This window comes from Callithrix jacchus, chromosome 12 (assembly GCF_049354715.1).
Source record: "Callithrix jacchus isolate 240 chromosome 12, calJac240_pri, whole genome shotgun sequence".
NCBI lineage: Eukaryota > Metazoa > Chordata > Mammalia > Primates > Cebidae > Callithrix > Callithrix jacchus.
In genome coordinates, this window is record NC_133513.1 from 19414158 (window position 1) to 19435173 (window position 21016).

Here is a 21016-nt window from a genome sequence, read left to right on the forward strand (position 1 = left end):
GTCTCCAACCTCTAGATGCCCGTACACCCTCCCTTTCAAGTTACGTTGACCAAATGTGTCTCTAGACAGTGTCAAATGTTCTCTGAGGGACAAAACCACCCCCCAATTGAGGACCACTGCCACCAGGTTGTGACAGCACAGTGGGATGGGTTCATCTAATTTCTTTCTTTCTTTTTTTTTTTTTTTTTTTGAGATGGAGTATCGTTCCAGGCTGGAGTGCAATGGCGAGGTCTTGGCTCACCGCAACCTCCGCCTCCTGGGTTCAAGCAGTTCTCCTGCCTCAACCTCCCGAGTAGCTGGGATTACAGGAACATGCCACCATGCCCAGCTAATTTTTGTATTTTTAGTAGAGACAAGGTTTCACCATGTTGGCCAGGATGGTCTCGATCTCTTGACCTCGTGATCTACCTGCCTCGGCCTCCCAAAGTGCTGAGATTATAGCTGTGAGCCACCATGCCTGGCCCGGGCCCCTCTAATTTCTAGGGCAACACTGGCTGTGATCCACAGTCCCACTTCCTTCTCTGTAAAGTGGTTTGTTATGCAGATCATGATTTATTAATAGTACAGGCTCTGACAGAAGCAGAAGCCGTCGGTGATCAAGGCTAATGGTAACGGTGCAATGATGACTGTCCCTTTTCAACTTCGCCACCTCCCCCTGCACACACAGTATAGTGGCACCAGCAGCTCTACCCGGTCAAGTCTGGGCCTTTGCCTGTGATGCCCCAGGCATGGTATTGAAAGACCAGGCTCCTGAAGCCCTCTTTATCTGAAGTGTGGATACGTGGTGACAGGCTGCCTGTCACAAGAGGAGATCCATCCACCTGGCTGGTGGAGATTGTTTTGATGGGCATGAAGCCCCAGGAGCATGTTCCAGGCATCTCTGGAGCATGGACTGCCCTTGAGCACTAAACTTGACCAGCCTTATCACAACTTACTGTATTTCCGGTTTTGTAATTCGCTAGAGAGCCTTGAAAATCAGCAGCCACTAGCAATTCCTGCTTTGTGGTTGCTGTAAGACTCAGAGCAACTTTTTTCCAAACCTCTAATCTTTTCTATGTGTGTGTTTTTTAAAAAGGTTATCTTGAACAAGAAAAGAATTGAAATTTTAATTTTTTTTTTTTTTTTTTTTTTTTTTTTTGGCATTGCAACAGGAGGTGGGCTTTTGCCCAGGGGTCTGTTTGATGGGCAGATTAACAACCAGGGCATCTTCTTGGCTGGGAGATCTTGGGTGAGTTATTAGCTAATCTGAGCCTCGAATTTTCCATCTATAAAACAAGACCCAGAATGGTTCATACTTCATAGAGATGTTGTAAGGATTAAATTGGTTAATGCTTATAATGCTTCTAAAGGGCTTGAAGCAGCACCTGCTAAATAGTAAGCAGCTAAGAAAGGCTATCATAGAAGGATTTGGAGTTGCACAGATTGGAACTTGAATCTTGATTTCTGCTCCTTACTTGTGTGATGTCAACAAGTATCTCTAACTCTCTGAGCCTGTGTCGTCTTTATGTTAATATCTGTGGTTGTCGCAGGTTGAGTCACCAATGTGTCCTAGTTGGTCTGGGATATGCCTGAGTTTTAGTGCTGAATGTCCCATATCCTCAGTCCCAGGCAAGCTGGGATGCTTGGTCACACTGGTTACGGGGTTGAAATAAACCATAGCACTTAGCACATGGCAGGTGTCGGTGAATGGAAGCATGCCGGCTGTAGTCTGTACCGTTCGGTTATGTGTGGGAGGTGGTGGGGGGATGTTTCAGCTACTCATTTCTTTCAGCCTATAAATGCTCGTGTCATTTTTCTAAGCCATAGAACTCGCTTGCAAATTGACATTTGTCTAACCTAGATTGATTTTTTTTTTTTTTTTGGTCTATTTTAGACGGAAAAAAAGATATTCAGCTTTCATATGTTACAATGATTGTCTCTTGATTTATTTCAGTCTGTAATAACAGTACTGAGGACTGAATAGTTTGTAAAGCACGGTGGGCAGTAGCAAGCTGATGTCTTAGACCTTGTGGGTTGTGTGAGGATCCCTAAAAATGGGGAACAGGAATTATTTGGGACTCATTTTGAAAATCTTCAGTGTGCTGATTCACTGAGTTGGTTTTTCAGAGGTACCTTTGGATCTGATGATATAAAAGCCAAATATTAGAATCTAGGTAGTAGGACTGAAAACAGATTCTGATGAGGATTCAAATCAATCTACACATGAACCTCGTCAGTGACTCCCTGTTGCTCTTTGGATAAGGTCCAAGTTCCTTCCTAGCACCCAAAGGGACTCCCTGGCCTAGCAGCCCCTACACCAGGTCCTCCCTGTTTATCTTATGCTTCTCAGTGTTGATTCTAGATGCAGACTTCCTTTCCTTGTGTCCTCAAAATTAGGAGTGCCTGCCCACCTTAGAGCCTTTGCTGATGCTTTATTTCCTTCTGCCTAAAATGCTTGTCCCCTCCTCTACCTTGGACAAATTGATTCTCGGTCATTCTTTGGGGCCAGTTTAATTCTCCCTTTCTGAAAGAACCTTTCTGATCTTCTCTTCAGGATGAAGCTTCTGTGTTTTCTGTCCCCACATTCTCCCCTTAGGCAGCATTTGTCACAGACCTAACTAAATCACTGATTTTGCAGTCAGTGGTTTAATATAAGATGATGGGATCAGTCCTTCTAGCTATCTTGTTATACCTTATGTGTACATTGAAAAGGAGACAGTTGTTGGCCAAGTGTGGTGGCTCACACCTGTAATCCCAGCACTTTGGGAGGCCGAGGTGGGTAGATCATGAAGTCAGGAGTTCTAGACCAGCCTGGCCAACATGGTGAAAGTCTGTCTGTACTAAAAATAGAAAAATTAGCCAGGCGTGGTGGTGGGCATCTGTAATACCAGCTACTTGGGAGGCTGAGGCAGGAGACCTGCTTGAAACCGGAAGGTGGAGGTTACAGTGAGCCGAGATCGTACCACTGCACTCCAACTTGGGTAACAAGAGCAAAACTCCATCTTTTTAAAAAAAAAAAAAAAAAAAAAAAAAAAGACAGATGTTGACTTTTATAAGTGCTAGAGCGGGAGAACGGTGTTCAGGAGCAGTAGTCTTGAGCCACATCTCCTGGATTCAGTCAAATTCTACTTCCAACACCGTGCAGCTTTGTCACTTTGGGCAGGAGGAATAACCTATCTGAGTCTGGGTCCCTCATCTGTAAATACAGGCTAATAGGAGTCCATTCCTTAAGGACAGTTGTGAGAATTAAGTGAATAATAGATGTCAGTGGCTTAGAATAGTGCCTGGTACGTAGTGTATGTTGGTGTTGATGGTAACAGCCATTACTATGAGTTCTACTACTAGTAATAATGATGCTACTAGTATTCATCATCTTGAGAAATTCCGCCAGCTAGGTTAAAAGAATGTTGGAGAGAATGAAACGTATACTACATGGTAACTTCGCTTTATTCGCAAGTTTTGTGGCTGTAGAATTATGAAGCCTCAGTTTCCTCAGCTATAAAATGGGGACAGCATTACTTATTGGTGTGAGCATTCAGAATGCAGCCTCTCAGGCCTAGGCCCAGGCACACAGTAGGTGCCTGATGAACTTCAGTGGCCCAAGAACTGCGAACACTGATTAGTGGTTTCTCAGGTGCTACAACTTGGGATGCCAGAGATTTTGCTTGGGATTTGAGAAGGTCGACTGTGAATTTGGATCGCAATGATAGCCCTTCGGAGAGCATTCTGCTTCTCTGTGATTTAAAATGAAACAAAACAAAAAATAATATTGGATGATCCAAGGCACTGGTTTTATATGGCAGCTAATTAGATAGCAGGGCAAATAACTGGAGAAGGTATTGCTAACAGGTACAATAAATATAGCTATGATTGTATATTAGCAGCCTTCAAACGGCCCATAATGCGGTGAGTACATGTGAGGTCAAGAACATGTTAGAAAACAGATGTGTGGTGTTAGTCTTTATAGACTACACTTTTAAAGGAATACATATTTGATGGTTATTATAATCAGATGTTGTTATAAGTGCTTTAAAGATATTCAGTTAATCCTAATGGCAGGCCTGGGAAGTAGGTATATATCGTTATTTCTACTTGACATATGAGGAAACTGAGGCACCAAGAGCTCAAGTAATTTGCTCAAGTTTAAACAGAAAATAATTGAGCCATCATTTGTACACAGATATTCTGGTACAGGTTTCTATGTTCTTAGCCACTATTCTATGCTGAAGTCACATGGAAGAATATAATGAATGGAAATGGATAATTGAATGCAAAATACCCACTTTATCCTAAAAATGGGCCAGACTGGCTGTCCTTGGTCCTGAATTCTACAGGCCTTTCTATTCATGGAACTTGTTCTTGACGTTCATTAGCAATGGGAGAGTTGTAGTCCTCAAACTGATGGAAGCTATCTAATGTCTTCTCTAAGCTTTAACACTGTGCCCCTCTAATGCCCTTTCCCCTAAACTGGTTTTTCTTTTACCCTCGAAATGTGTGAGTAGTTTACTGTACCTGCTGAAAGCAGGGTCTTAATTAGCCTTAATTTTTGAAGTCTGCAGCTGTAAACTGTGTTGAAAAGATTGAAAAGATTAGTGCACTGGTAATAAGATAATTGTCCCTGAGAAATGCTGTTAGCATGTAAACACAGTTAGCATGTGAAATCAGAACAACTGTAATATTTCCCTCATTTGGTGTTTAAAGATGCTCCTGCATGAATAATTATAACTAAGAGCAAAGTGCAGAGATGGGATGCTGAATGTCTTTCCTGTTATTCTTCCCTGCTTCTGTCCCAGCTCAGAAATAAAACTCTGCTCAGTGGAATCTTGCCTGAAGCTAGCCTCTCCTCCCCCAGCAGCCATCTGAAATTATTACCAAGAATGGGGTAACTTAGAACAGAAGGAATTCCAAAATTAGGGATATTTGGCCAACAAAATCTACGGATCCCATTGCAGCTTTTTGGGGGGTAGGGTTGAATACGAGAGACCCTGGATGCATACCTGTATGAGCATGTGAATGCTCACAAATGTGTGTGTACCGGTGTACATATTCACACACACACACACACACACTCATATACAGAGCTGTGTGTGGCCATGGCTACACACAGCAGAAGCAGATGTGATAAACCTCATTTTACCTTTTTAGACCTCGAAAGACTACAGTAAAATATCTGCCACTGCTTCAGGTCCTTCTTTGCTTCTGTTGAGTTCTGCATACTTTGATAAGTTGAGAGCATACTTTAATTTCATGAAGTCAGCACATGTAATACCTTCCTAACAGACCATAGTTGATCACATATGCTGCATATACCATAAGGACTAACCTTTCTGTTTCCTCATCTCAGACATAGCCAATTAGTAGGTCGAGCTTGTCTCCTTCTGTGCCATTTACGTCCTGAAGTCTTCTTTATAGGGAGGACGGGCCTTGACTTACAGTCAGGAAGACATCCTAGAGCTCAAAAGTTGGCTGAGTTCTCAGCATACATCTCTTCGATTCCAACCTAACATGACTTGGGTTTCAATGGATTTGGGTTCAATAAGAATTTACCAAGTGCTTTCTATGTGACAGTCTCAGGGCCTCATTAAGCATAAGAAGGTTGTCCCTGGTCCTGGGGAAGTGAGACAAGGTGTCAAAAGAGCATATGGCAGGGGTTGATGAGAAGACGGGACTCCCACCCCTGTCCATGGGAGTAAACTCTGCTCTCAGCCTTTATCCTTGGGTGTGTGTTCATATGTGCTTCTTGAGTCAAATTATTCTTGGACTTTGCAGCCACGTTACTTTACAACCAGTCTATGGTTAGTATCCCATTCTTCTGTCTAACCTCAGGTCCTGCAGCTGAAAGTGCTGGCTTTAGCTTGGGACCCACTAACCAGAGATTACAAACTCCAGTGCCCACAGCAGCCACACCAGCAGCCTTAAGTGAAGGACATGTGTCTGGGGCAGAAACGGTGGGAAGCTGGAGGGTCTGTGATTCTTCTAAGAGGGATAGCTGCTTCTCAGTGCCAGACACACTGCGTGTGTTTTCCTTAGAAAAACACTGGATTTGGGTAGCCAGGTCTTCTGATTTTTTCCAAGAAATGCCAGAACTTTGCAGTTTTCTGTGAAACCTCCTGAATGTGAAGTATTGGCAACCTATGTAGGTTTTTGCTTTTCTTTCCAAACATTGTGCAGGCTGAACAAAGTATGCCTGAGCTGAATACTGCGTGTAGATTCCAGTTACCTCTGCAGTCAGCCCATGAAGATCATGTTCCCAAAGGGCTGGCTGAGCAGAGGCCACTGCTGAGTCACTAGGGATGCTTCCCACTACTTCGTGAATGTGTTCAATTCGAAACTACACACTTTACCTCGCATCTTGTTTCCGCAGCCCTTTCTCATCCCGCCCACCCTTCCCTGCAGATGCCTCAACGAAGTGCCTGGGAAAGTAACACTTAGTCTCCTGAATAGACCTACAGTTCCACCAAGCATGGCACGCATGTGAGCAAGGGTCCCCCAGCCCCGCCCCACTGCAGAAAGCGTGGAAATCAAAGTGGATCATTGTAAGCTTTGGATCTGCCAAACGGGACTTAGCATAGCGCCGTCTCCTGCGTGTTGATTATCGACTTGCTTGGGGGATCTCAGGCTCTTGCCTGACCTTGGCACGAGGTCCGGCAAATTTGGCTTTCTGGGTGTAGAATTGATCGTTTCAGAAACAAAGCCATTGAGACAGAGTTGAGGAGAGTCCCCTATTCACTGATGAAAGGAGCTCATTGTACAAAGTCGATGTGTCCTGGACCCCCTTCCTTTGGTCCCCCTCCTGTCATTCCCTTCCCCCACTCCCCAGCTGAGGCTTTGTAAGTGGCTTGCAGGATGTTCTGTCCCAGGCTATACTTTCTTCCCATCTTCCCATCTCTGAGGCTGCCCTGAACAGAAGGAGAGCTGGGCTTGGAGCCCCGGTGCACGTTTTTGGCTCCTCGGGCCAACTCTGTTGTGGGTGACGAGAGCGCTTCCTTCCGAGAGTTGGGAAAAAAACAGCCAGGCTGTTCGCGGGCAGCTGCATGAGGCGGCTGTGCAGGAAGAGAGAAAACAGTGGGTTCTAAGAACCTCTTCCTGTTCTGTCTTCTGCTCGGGCACCTCCCTCCTGGGTCATGGCCATGAAAAGTCAGGACTCCTGAGCTCGAGGAAGACACTTCCGTGTGAATTAACCTCAGTGCTCCATTTACTCAAGGATAATTTTAATTTTTCTCTTTCTGCTGTCAAGTTATGGGATCCTGAATTTTTCTTTCTTGAGGTTGCTGGGGGCAGTGAGGGTTGGAGTCAGGTTCATTGGGTAACATGGTACCTACCTTTGTGGGGAGGGACAAGGTGTGGTGGCGAACAAATAGGGAGGTCATACACTTATTAGATGCTTTCGGGGCTCAGCCCACGTGGGCAGGGTGGGGCTGTGGCAAACTGCTGGGGATATGTTCATCTGAGGTGGACCTTCCTGTCCAGTGGGTCAGATCTTCCCACATTTCAAGAAAAAGCTACAAATCAGAATATTGTGAACTCACCCTAATTTTTTAAATTCTGGCACCTAATTTAAAAAAATGTACTGTTCAAAAATTAGCCGGGAGTAGTGGCAGGTGCCTGTCATCCCAGCTACCCAGGAGGCTGAGGCAGGAGAATTGCTTGAACCCAGGAGGCAGAAGTTGCAGTGAGTGGAGATCACGCCACTGCACCAGACTGGGTGACGAGTGAAAGTCCATCTAAAAAAATGAAAGTGTTTTGGTGCACCATGCAGATCAAACCATACCACTTCCAAGTGTTCTGGTTACCTTTTATTAAAAAAAAAAATCTTCTCTGAAGATAATTAAGGTTAAATGGGCTGGCTCTGCGGCTTTCCACCAAATCTTAAAACTCTTGAGCCTCAGTTTCCTCCTATATAAATTAAGAACAGTATCTCAGAGTATTCCTAATCTAAGAACAAGAAAATACATAATGCCATCAAAAGAAAATGCAAACTGGGCGCATTGACTCATGCCTGTAGCACTTTGGGAGGCAAAGGCAGGAAATCACTTGAGACCAGGAGTTCAAGACCAGCCTGGGCAACCTATGAAGACCCCATCTCTACGAAAAAATAAAATATTAGCCAGGCATGGTGGCACACACCTGTAGTCCTAGCTACTTGGGACATTGAAAGTGGAAGGATTGCTTCAGCCTAGGAGTTCAAGGCTGCAGTGAGCCATGATTGTGCCACTGTATTCCAATCTGGGCAACAGGGCATGACCCTGTCTCTTTAAAAAAAAAAAAAAAAAAAAAAAAAGGGAAAACCAATAAAGTAATCTGTTTCCAGACTTTATGGCCTTCCAGAACAGCCACTTCATGAGGATGGAATGTGGATTTATTGAAGTAATGCCCATAAATTGTTAATGATGGTATCTTGTAAGGATATAACCAGTGATGGCTGTATGCTGGGCACTGTCCTCAAGGCTGTCATCTTCACTGTCACCATCCTTTTATTAAGAAATATTGGAGGAGGTTGAGGGGACAGGTTGCAGGCAGAGTCCCTCCCCTGCTGAAGCTTTCTGACTTTACCCTGACTCTAAATGTAGAAGGCCCATCGTCTGTCCCCTGCAGGCCCACGTGCCAGCCAGGTGTTCTGAGCATCTCTCTTCTGCGCCAGGAAGGCAGCTGGCCTAGGAAGGCACATTTTGAGCTGCAGCCTGGAACTGCAAAGCCCTCCACTCCTCACCTCCTGGGATTGTTTTCTTCCCCCATGGCTTGCGTTGGCCGTTCTGTGTGTGGCCTCTTGGAGACATTCCAGACGCGAAGCACTGCTGAATCACTGTTTTCCTGTATCTTCGAACAAAAGATGTCCTGGTCAAGTGTAGAAAAGCGGGGAGGGATGTGCATAGAAATTTATTTTGGCAAAATGAGATGAACTCCGGATTTGGTGTCAAAAAACTGTGATTCTATACTGAATTTTAATCCAAACTGTGTGTGGCCCTTAAGAAATATGCCTCTCCTGGATCTTCCATGCCTCTCCAGACACGGATGGGTTTGATTCAAGTCAGGAGCTGAAATCTAGGGAAACTGGAATTTATGAGTAAATAAATATCTGCTCCTCCGGCCGTATTGAGAACTTGAGACCAGGTGGACTGCTTAGTAATAGCTGCCTTGGGTACCTTATGGGGAAGTAGCTGCTCACCTGGTCTGCATCTCTAAGTGCTTTTCTTGAACTCACAATTTTGGATTCTGGAGCTCAAATCTGAACTATTTTCTTGTTGAACAGAAGATTCACCCTACAGAAGCCACGTAGTATCATCGGAACTCCAGACAATGTTTGTGGGACACTTGGCAGTATTGGTTCCAGCTGGGCTACCTGCCATCTTGGTGACCACAGCAAGTGGGTGCAAAATTGATAGGTGCTGCAGCTTGTGCGTGGGAAAAGCTGATGATCGGGCCGAGGTAGGGTTGTGGCTTGTGTTCCCAGCTCCAGGAAGATGTGTTCATTCAGAGCCTGGGTGGCCACCTCGAGAAAGATGTGCAGCCCTGGTGGAATTTGGCCAGCACTTCTTGTCTGGGCCTTGTCGTGTGGAGGCTGCTTTCTTGGCACATGGCAGGTCTTGTTTATGGCCTGAAATGCCTCTGAGCTGTGAAAAGCAAAACAGTGTAAAGTGCCGGCAATGGCCTTCTAAGAGGAACTAACATTGGTGGCCCATCCACTCTGTCAGGACTGAGCCAGGCCCTGGTAAAACGTCTTTGTCATGCTTACAGTGACTGTGAGATGATGATGGTGATTATTATCACCACTGACCGCTGTAACAAGCTAAGTAGTCAACCCAAAGACTCGCAGCAAGAAAACGGGAACGTCTAGTATGAGAAGTATCTGAGCCAATTCCGAGATGCTGATAGAACCATGAACTGTGGTTTCATGATTCCAATTCAAGATGTGGTTGTACCACTGGAAGGCAGTGTAGCTTAGTGGTCCAAAAGGATGCCCTGTTTCAAATCCTGGCTTCACCACCCCCTAATGAATGACTTTCAAAATGTTACTTCTCCTCTGAGCCTCAGTTGCACCATCTGTAAAATGGGGCTTTTGATGCCTGTCTCCTAGAGTTGTTGTAAGGTTTGTTTATTTTGAGACACGGTCTTGCTCTGTCACCCAGGCTGGAGTGCAGTGGCACAATTTTGGCTTACTGCAGCCTCCACTTCTTAGGTTCAGTCGATTCTTGTGCCTTAGCTTCAATAATCGACTGATTAGCGATTAAAAATTAGCTGGGGCTACATGCATGCGCCAACACGCCCAGCTAATTTTGTATTTTAGTAGTGATAGAGTTTCACCATGTTGGTCAGGCTGGTCTTGAACTCCTGACCTCCAGTGATCCGCCAACCTTGGCCTCCCAGAGTGCTAGGATTACAGGTATAAGCCACCATATCCAGCCAGTGGTAAGATCTAAATGAGATAGTATTTACATACCCCTTACGGTAATACCTTGCATTCAGTGTGAGAACAGTGTTAGCTATTATTTTGATTATTGCCAATATTGATTAGCTATGTGGCCTTAGGCAATTTGCATTAATATGGGGGTGCTACATTCTGCTGCTTGCGGTAGCCAGGCCGGCTACTCGGTCTGGAGCTGTTTTCTTGCAACAATACACATGTAGTGTTGCTACATCTTCTGCTCTTAAAGGAGAAATGAGGAATCTGGTTTTACCTGTGAAGTGTCCTGGTTTTAAAACATGGCAATGATTTCAAGTATTTCGTCAAGGCTGCAGGCCAAAAAAAAACAGCAAACCAGCTTGAAGCCCATAGGCCACCAGTAGGGCATTCCTCTCTTAACACGCTGTAGCTCAAGCCTCTAATCTTTCCAGGTAGGTTTCTGCAAAACCTTGTAATTCCAAGATGGTAATTTTGTGTACTTTTTAAAGAATTACAAAACCTCTTGAGGCGCACACAGAACAAAGTATTAGATACAGGAGTTTAGATTTTTCATAACCGTTTGCGCTCAAGGATACACATACCAAGCTGGAGAAGCATTAAAATAATTCCCGGCCAGGCGCAGTGGCTGACATCTGTAATCCTAGCACTTTGGGAGGCCAAGGTGGGTGGATCACAAGGTCAGGAGTTCAAGACCAGCGTGGCCAAGATGGTGAAACCTCATCTCTACTAAAAATACAAAAATTGGCTCAGCATGGTGGTGGGCGCCTGTAATCCCAGCTACTTGGGAGGCTGAGACAGAGAATCGCTTGAACTCTGGAGGTAGAGGGTGCAGTGAGCCGAGGTCGAACCACTGCACTCCAGCCTGGGCGACAGAGCGAGATTCCATCTCAAATAATAATAATGATTCCCATGTTTCCAGGAGTCTGTGGTTTCTCTATTTTCCAAGGCTATGGGTGATTACCATCTCCAAGGGCCTTCATTTTAAGGTTCTACTGCTCATTTCTGGGGTCTGAGCTAAGACATACGGAATGAATGTAGGAGAGCAAAAAGACCAACTTTTTAAACTTCTTGAATACAAAAGAGAGCAATATGCCCAGTTTAAAGGGCTTAATGATATCTGCCAACATTTCTGTAAAACACTGAGAATCCCCTTGTTCTCTCTGTGGGGTTTCTGTTTTCTCCCCGAGCCCTATTTGAAGGTGAGTTCACATTTTTCAACAAGGTAGGGCTGTGTGATTTTGGCTGGCATTCCCATTCCAAATGAGGCCTTTTTTAGAGAACAAGGACTCCTCTGTGTCGCTGGCATCCTTCCCTCATCATCCAATGCCGCCTGCCCTGCACGTGCCCAGCCTTCGTCTTAGGAGCAGCTGTGAAATCCCACAGGGACATCTGAAGAGAATGCCCCATTATGCAACACCTTGATTGCTACAACAAGATCCTGAGAAGGAGTTGAGAAAGTGTCCCGTTTCCCTGGGGAGGAAATACTAGAAAAGAGGAGGGTGGTAGCCAGGTTTCTAGGGCAAGACAGGTCCCTTCACTGAAGTGGGGAGAAAGGAACACCTTGCACTGATACTTGGGGGTGTAGAGCATGAATGCCACATCTCTTCAAACTTTTCATGCATGCACCTAATCCTTGGTGGCTGGCTGAGGATTAGAGGGCAGGAGTCATATTCTTTGTCGCTTTGGAAGCTTTTTCAGTCTTGAATTACGTATGGTATAGTTTAGGTATCATGTAGAGGCATTCCGGTTCAGTGTACATAAGAATCCCCCAAGGCTGTTTAATAAAAGTGTAGATTCCTTGGACCCTTGCCCGGAGATTCTGATTCAGTAAGTTCATACTTCTGAGAAACACCAGGATACCGGTTAAAGGACTAGTTTCTGGCAACTTGGAAACGTGCTTCCTGCTCCTGGCTCCATTAGAGATTAGTCCTGTGTTTTTGAGCAGATGATTCTCTGAGAGCATCAGTTATCTGATCTATAAAATAGGGATCATGATACGTTCCTTGGCAGGGTTGCGGGAATTTCATATGCTTGGCACAAAGTAAGCATTCAAAACGAATTCGCTAAACTTGCCCATTTCACTGCCATCATATGACGTGGGTTGCACTCGTGGCTACGGTAACTTGCAATGCAGAAGACTTTTGGTTTAGCAGGGTTGAGTATAGAGGGATATGTCTCAGCCTTTGTAAACTTGGAGGAAGAAATCAAACAGAAGGTCATTTTTTAAAAAGTATATATTTTATTGTGTTTTAGGTTTTGGGGTACATGTGAAGAACATGCAGGATTGTTGCATAGATACATACATGGCAATGTGGTTTGCTGCCTTCCTCCCCATTACCTATATCTGGCATTTCTCTCCATGTTATCCCTCCCCAACTCCCCGCCTGCTGCTGTCCCTCCCCTAGTCCCTCCTGACAGACCCCACTGTATGATGCTCCCCTCACTGTGTCCCTGTGTTCTCACTGTTCAGCACCCGCCCATGAGTGAGAACTTTGAGATTGTAACTATGTACAGTATCTGTTTGTATTTAACGTTCACTACAACTCGGGATGGCGTGGTATCCCACGTTCAAGACAAGGAGGAGACCTTCTGTTAGGGTTTCCTGGGACAGCTTTATACCTCTTTTTTTTTTTTTGAGACGGAGTTTCGCTCTTGTTACCCAGGCCGGAGTGCAATGGCATGATCTCTGCTCACCGCAACCTCCGCCTCCTGGGTTCAGGCAATTCTCCTGCCTCAGCCTCCCGAGTAGCTGGGATTACAGGCATGCGCCACCATGCCCAGCTAATTTTTTGTATTTTTAGTAGAGATGGGGTTTCACCATGTTGACCAGGATGGTCTCGATCTCTCGACCTCGTGATCCACCCGCCTCGGCCTCCCAAAGTGCTGGGATTACAGGCTTGAGCCACCGCGCCCGGCCGAGCTTTATACCTCTTAAGCTTGTGTAATTGTTAATGTGTCCCTTACAAAAAGGCCTCAGAAAATAAATTCTGCTTTTCACTTTCTTACAGTAGCTCTATTGGCAAGTATAATCCTACTTGTTTACATAGTGTCAATAAGAAAAATAAATCACAGAAGCTAAGGTCTTTGCCCAAGGTTCACAAGGGGTGCTAGGTGGTTGTTAGAGACTGAATTGTATCCCCAGCCTACATTCATATGTTGAAGCCCTACCCCGCTCCCCAGTACCTCAAAACGTGACTGCATGGAGATAAGGCCTTTACAGAGGTGATTAAATTAATGGAGTCCTCATTTAATCTGACTGGTTTGTTGATAAGAAAAAGAAATTTGGGCTGGGTGTGGTGGCTCACGTCTGTAGTCCTAGGGCTTTGGGAGGCTGAGGTGGGCAGATCACCTGAGGTCAGGAGTTCAAGACCATCCTGGCCAACATGGTGAAATCCCATCTCTATTAAAAGTACAAAAGTTAGCTGGGTGTGTTGGCACATGACTGCAATCCCAGAACTTTGGGAGGCTGAGGCAGGTGGATTGCTTGAGGTCAGGAATGCAAGACCAGCCAGCCGACATGATGAAAACCCATCTCTATTAAAAATACCTTAAAAAATTAGCTGGGCATGGTGGCAAGCACCTGTAATCCGAGCTCCTCAGGAGGCTGAGGCTGGAGAATCACCTGAACCCAGGAGGCAGAGGTTGCAGTGAGCTGGGATTGTGCCACTGCACACCAGACTGGGTGATAGAGTGAGACTCCATCTTCCCTCCTCACCCCCACCAAAAAAAGGAAATTTGGACACACAGATACCAAGGATGCATATGCATAGAGAAAAGACTGTGAGGAAATGATGAGGAGGTCACCATCTCTGCAAACTGAGAGGAGAGTCAGACCTCAGAAGCCGGACCTGCAGATACCTTGATCTTGGACTTCCAGCCTCTAGAACTGTGAAAAGATAAATCTGTTGTTTAAGCCAACTAGCCTGTGTACTGTTACAGAAGCTCTAGCAAACAAATAGAGTGGTGATGCGTGGTTTGAACCCTGGGCCGACCCCTAAACCTGCACTCTCATCCCACCGAACAATCCTCCTTTGCCCTTTACCGGGCCTGCAGCTAAGTGGCAGTGTCTCTTTAGGTTTCTGGCTGGGCATGCAAACTTGGCGTCAGCTCGGCATTCTCCAGCAGGCTAGTGTCAGGAGTGAGTTTTCATTTGCTGTGGTCTGCGATCCCATGAAGAGGTTCTTAGATTTTCCACATTGTCTGGTAATTGGATGATGAGAAACAGTGAGACTCCATCTTTTTGATGGTGGAAGGTTCTCAGTCCTGGCCTTAATTAGAGGGCCCTCGGGGAGAGAAAGCACCAAGCCAGCCTTCTGAAGTGTTCCCTGGGAGCGTCTGTGGAACAAGGTGGCATGTCGTTGATTTGGTGGGCCTCACGGAGAAATTTGGCTCTGAAGGCATGAGTCCCAGGCTCATTATCTCTAGACGAATGACACTGCCTAACACCCAGGAGCTGGTGCTGTCTGAACATCCTCAAAGCAAAGGAAGAGAACACCCTTTCCAGTGGCTGAGGCTTAGCTCAGGGCTCAGAATCTGCCAGGAGCGCCAGACAGGTTTGGTGCATGCGTGGATTGACAACGAACAAATTCCTCCTCCTCTACTTTCTTTGTTGGGGCTTAATTGCTTGTTAAAATTAGGCCTTTGGCCTTGAGCCTGGCTTCCTGTTCTTACAAGTAAGACTTTTGAGGTGTAGACAAGTTTCATTTCTCTAGGACCTATAATCAGGCTCCTGCCTCTTATTTAAACAGTTAGCTTTGGGAATAGCAGTATACACAGAGTCACTTTAAACTCATTTCTGTCCCCCTCATGGCACCTGCCAGGCATAGAGCTAGCTACTGAATTGGAACTTCAGTAAACATGTGTGGATTGATTTAGCTAACGACACGGTTCCTTGCTGTGGCAAAGTGACTGTTTTGTTTTTGGTCGTGATGTGTGTGCTAATTTCTATCAACCATGTCCACTACCTTTTTTAAAAACAACAGATTATGGCTGGACGCGGTGGCTCATGCCTATAATACCAGCACTCTGGGAGGCCGAGGTGGGTGGATCACCTGAGGTCAGGAGTTCAAGACCAGCCTGGTCAATATGACGAAACCCCATCTCTACTGAAAATACAAAAATTAGCTGGGCATGATGGTACATGCCTGTAATCCCAGCTACTAGCGGGGGCTGAGGCAGGAAGATGGCTTGAACCTGGGAGGTGGAGGTTGCAGTGAGCCGAGTTAGTGCCACTGCACTCCAGTCTGGATAACAGAGTGAGATTCCGTCTGAAAAAAAAAAATTTTTTTAAATGGATTCCAGTATTTAAGGTGGTACTCCTTATTTGCTGTAAGTGTTCTTGATTTTGATAGGTATTATCCAAAAATTGCAAGATGACTTTGTTTAAAGTAAAAATGGATTTTCCAGCAGAGCTGTTGTAAAATAGTGGAACCCAGAGTTCTCAAGTGTAAGTTGCCGGGATCAAATCCAGGCTTTCAGCAGCATCTGCGTGACTCGGACAGGTTACCAATCTCTCTGGTCATCAGCTTCTCCATCTCTGTATTAATGATAGTCACAATGATAGTATCTACCTCTTAGGGTTATTACAGGATAACTGAAATGACATATGCATAGAAGTTAAGCCCAGTGCCTGGAACATAGTAAGAACTTAACAAATGTCAGTTATTGCTAGTATTCAACTGTTCAGAACCTCAGTCAAGTAATAGTCCCATAGGACAAAGTTAAACCAAAGGAATGAAAACTGTCTGTATTTCCTGGCAAAAGGATTCTGAGTAATCATTTCCTGTAATGTTACGATGGTATCTAAGTAACATGTTCAGAGGGACTGGTATATCGGGCACACAGGGATGAAGGCTAATTCAGAGGCATGAAAGGTCCTGATGGTCACTGATTTCCTTGCTGCTGGAGGTAATGGTACAGCTAGCACACAGGGCTTGGCACCTAGTAGGCCCTCTATAAATGATTGCTATTAGCTGTAGTTAATTCAGGTTCCTGGCATACATTTGTAGACTTAGAGAAGGAGCATGTAGGCTGGGTCAGTGACTCATGCCTGTAATCCCAGCACTTTGGGAGGCTGAGGCAGGCAAATCACGAGGTCAGGAGTTCGAGACTAGCCTGGCCAGTATGGTAAAACCCCATGTCTACTAAAAATACAAAAATTAGCCAGGCATGGTCATGGGTGCCTATAATCCAAGCTACTTGGAAAACTGAGGCAGAAAAATCGCTGGAACCCAGGAGGCAGAGGTTGCAGTGAGCCAAGATTCTGCGGTTCCACTCCAGCCTGGATGAAAGAGCGAGCCTCCATCTCAAAAAGAAAAAAAGAAAACAGCATGTATTATTTAGGTTTTGAGTCTGTGAGTGTCTGTGATAACACTTTCTGATCTATCAAAGTCAGTGTTTAGAAGGTATATCAGTTACTGCCACAGTAATGCTGTGTAACAAATGACTTCAAAACTCAGTGGCTTGAAACAAGCATACATTTTCTGAGTGTTGGCAGGGGGTCAGTTGATCTAGGCCAGGCTTGGTTCCAGGCTACAGATTTTGTACAGGTCTGTTCCGTGTGTCTGTTGTCCTCCATGGACCAGCAGGGTACTGGGACAGGACATGATCTCTTGTTGGTAATGGTAAAAACACAATAGGCCACACTTCATCTCTCAAGCATATTTCAGGTTCCTGCTTATGCCACAGCTGCTAACCTCCCATTGGGCAAAACAGTGAAATGGGCAAAGCCAAGCCGAAGAGATGGAGAAGCGCACAACAAAGAACTGCAGAGTCATATGACCAGAGGGCGTGGATCTAGGAGCTGTGACGAATGAGGGCCACCAATTCAGTGCACCTACTCCCCCATTTGACTTCCCCAACTTAGCTATTGCAATAGATGATATGAAAGGGCTTCCCTTGTTGAAGGCAGTTCCATGGTTACTGGTACCTGCGTTAAGATTCTGAAAGCACTCTACTGTAGCATGCACGTACGTTGCAAATTCCCCTTTGGTCTCCAGGAGGCTTTCCTCTGATGGACAGGAATTTACTCTACTGTAAACCAAAGAGTCCCAATTTAGACAGATACGATGGATTAGGCAGACAGCATCATTGACCTGGTTCCACTTCGTTAGCCTTTCCAATTAAGGAGGATGTTGCTGAAAGTGAGACCTTGCAGATATATAGTCATACCTTGAATGCTCTGGACTGGAAGGCTCTTCAGGGAGAGTCTTCCACTTCCACTGTGCACAGAGGGAGAAGAGTGAAATAATCTTGGCAAGTGAATCCTAAGTATTGATGATGTGGCTGCCTGTGAGGACTTTATCTTCTTCCCGGCTAGTTAATGAAGATGCTAAATAGATAGAATTTGTGCTTTTGCTTTCCAGAATCTTCTTAATCTTGGATCCCTGACCATGCCCTGATAAGGTCTCTGATCTTGCAACATCACATAGAGAGTTGATGCTTCACTGCATCTAGGGACCAGGCTCTTGATTTTGTCAACACATTTAACAGATTTCCTGTGACTTCCCAAGGAAAGCCTTGTCCATTGGAGCTGCTTTTAGGGGTTCAGGATGGCATTCTCTCCTCTTCAACCTTGTAGAGATTCTAAGCAATGAAGCATAAGTCTCAGAGAGTAGCCAAATGGGCTGTGAAGTACAGCTTAATTAATCTGGGCACACACTCAACACCCCAGTGTGGTGCTTTGATAGGACTTGGCTTCGAGATTGAGGCTAATTTTGAGGCTGAGATGCAGCTTCTTATCTTATAATCAGAATCGAGGTGGTAAGATCCGAAGGGACAGATAGATACAGACTACTCTGACCTGAATAGCAGATTTTGCATGTATGCTCTCACCCATTAAGTAGCATGTACCAAGTCTGACTCACACTGCCACCCACAGACCAGGAGGATGGTCTTGCTTCCCAAAGACAAAAATGGGTCCTGCCCCATTTGCTTGCTTGACACAGGGAAACAGGAAGTACAGAGTAGACGCTTTCTGCATAGGCGTGACACAATAGGGGTTTAGAATGCCTGATCCAGAAAAAAGTTGCCCTATGAGTGTTGTGTCTTTACCAATCCTAGCTGCCACTTCTTTGCCCCTGGGAAGGAAACAGTAAGGATTTGAAGAGCCAGGCTTAAAACAGCTTCTTCACGACTTCTCCAGATTCCTTTATAGGTCAATGCTGCAATGTGGGGGGAGGGGGGAGAACGTGTTCCCCTCAGTGTTTTCTGGAGTGTGAGGAAGACTCAGTGCCTGGGGCAATGTGAGAATTAGAGTGGGATGTTCTCCTGGCAGTTTCCTTTCAGTTACACCGATGGAGAATTGCCGGGAGTTGGAGTGGGGGAATGATAAATTTCTCTTCCAAAGGACAGAGCTGAGCAGAGCTCACCACTTTCTGAGATTGTGCCTCTTACACTCCTCAGAATTGGGCATCGTTATAAAGATATCATGGAACAGTCATCAGGACAGGGAATGGCAGCTCACCTCGAGGAGGGGTTTAGAATGTTCCGATTTCCCTGCATTGCCTTCTTGTTCCCAGTATGGGTCACTGGGCTGGTGCTAATTTGCGTGGCTTCCTAAAAGCCTGTGGTGGAAATGCAATGAGAAAGCAAAGCTTCAAACTGGGTCTGTACTTCAGGGTCCTAAAATCATGCCCATTTTCCGTAGGAGGCATCTTCAGGTTGTATTTCCCAGAATTATAAATCTGAGATGGTTAAGTTCAGAGCAGACATGCTGTAGACAGAAATAGCCTTCATGGGCTGGGCTTGCTGTTTTCTTTGGAAACCACTCACTGGACACTGCCACTTCCTCCCATCCCACCTCCTATACCCACCCTGTCTTTCCCTCCTCCTGTACCCACCCTGTCTCTCCTCCAACCCAAAGAGTTCGTGCTTAATGACCTGAGACAGTACCACCAAGCATTCCCAGTCAATCGGCTTTTGTAGAGAGTGAATGAATAGGACATTTCTCTGGCCTTCTCTATCCTAAAAACGACCTTCCCCAGCTCACTGGAATGTGCTACTCAAACTGGAAAGTAAGCTGTTCCCTCTCCTTCCCTCCCTCATCCTTTACAAGATCAGAAGCAAATAGATGGCCTTGGCCCTAGTTAGAACTGTATGTTCTTTCAGGTTTGTTCCTACTCCGCTTACAGAGCCAAAGTCTCCTTCCTATAGAGGGTTTGGATGCACTTTGAGATATTTGGCAAGGGTGTGTTTTTTCTTTTTTCTTTACACTTTGTTGTCTGTATGATCTCTATGTGGGTGTTTCCTTCACAGAAAACTTGAGCCTCCTTCATCATTTGGACATGAAAGGAAGTGTTGGGGCGGTGTGCAGACTGGGCCACGCCGTCCTGACGTCTCTGTAGAATGGAGGAGAGAGGGTTGGGCTACCCTCCCTGTGGGGTGGCTTGAGCACTGAGGAAACAAAGCTTTGTTTGAAGATGATGCTGGGAGTTTGGCATGGTGGGTCATGCTTATAATCCCAGCACTTTGGAAGGCCGAGGTGGGAGGATCATTGAGGCCAAAGTGTTAGAGAACAGCCTGGGCAACATAGCGAGACCCCCATCTCTACAAAAGTAATAATAAGAACTAGACTGGCATGGTAGTGCATGCCTGTTGTCTTAGCTACGTGGGAGGCTGAGGTGGGAGGACCACTTGAGCCCTGGAGGTCAAGTTTGTGGTGAGCTGTGATCACGCCACTGCACTCCAACATGGGCAACAGAGCAAGACCCTGTCTCTTTAAAAAAAAAAAAAAAGAAGAAAAAATGATACTGGGGTAGTAAGTTAACTTTTTTCCACTCCTCACTTGCATTTTCTCCTTTCGTCCCACAGGATCCACACCCGAGTCCGCTCATCACCCTGGAGACTCAGGTGAGTACCTTTCTGGTCTTTGCCACTTACCTCAGCCTTGATATTCCAGCTCTCAAGGGGACTTGTCCCGTGGCTCCAAAAGGCTGGACAGGCCCATAGCTGCCCGTTGTCACATTTGGATGTGTGTGTGCCTATACATGTGTATCTATACACTGGCAGAGTGTTTACACATGTGTGCAATAGTGCGGGTGTGCATTTGTGCACATATTCACACCTAAGTGTGATACCCCTCCCTCCTGTGGCATCCACTGGCGGAGTGTTTACACATGTGTGCAATAGTGCGGGTGTGCATGTGTGCACATATTCACACCCAAGTGTAATACCCCTCCCTCCTGTGGCATACACTGGCGGAGTGTTTACACATGTGTGCAACAGTGCGGGTGTGCATGTGTGCACATATTCACACCCGAGTGTGATACCCCTCCCTCCTGTGGCATACACTGGCGGAGTGTTTGCACATGTGTGCAATAGTGCGGGTGTGCATGTGTGCACATATTCACACCCGAGTGTGATACCCCTCCCTCCTGTGGCATACACTGGCGGAGTGTTTGCACATGTGTGCAATAGTGCGGGTGTGCATGTGTGCACATATTCACACCCGAGTGTGATACCCCTCCCTCCTGTGGCATACACTGGTGGAGTGTTTACACATGTGTGCAATAGTGCGGGTGTGCATGTGTGCACATATTCACACCCAAGTGTGTTACCCCTCCCTCCTGTGGCATACACTGGCGGAGTGTTTGCACATGTGTGCAATAGTGCGGGTGTGCATGTGTGCACATATTC

The 21016-nt window shown here is 45.8% G+C and overlaps 1 protein-coding gene across 1 annotated transcript in view; it reads left to right on the forward strand.

Moving 5' to 3' along the window:
• Nucleotides 1-21016, forward strand: part of XYLT1 (xylosyltransferase 1) — a 376528-nt gene that overhangs the window by 98726 nt on the left and 256786 nt on the right. The window contains exon 2 of the mRNA XM_009009228.4: nucleotides 20192-20230. Coding sequence (XP_009007476.2) covers nucleotides 20192-20230 — 39 coding nt within the window. The remainder of the gene's footprint in view (nucleotides 1-20191; nucleotides 20231-21016) is intronic.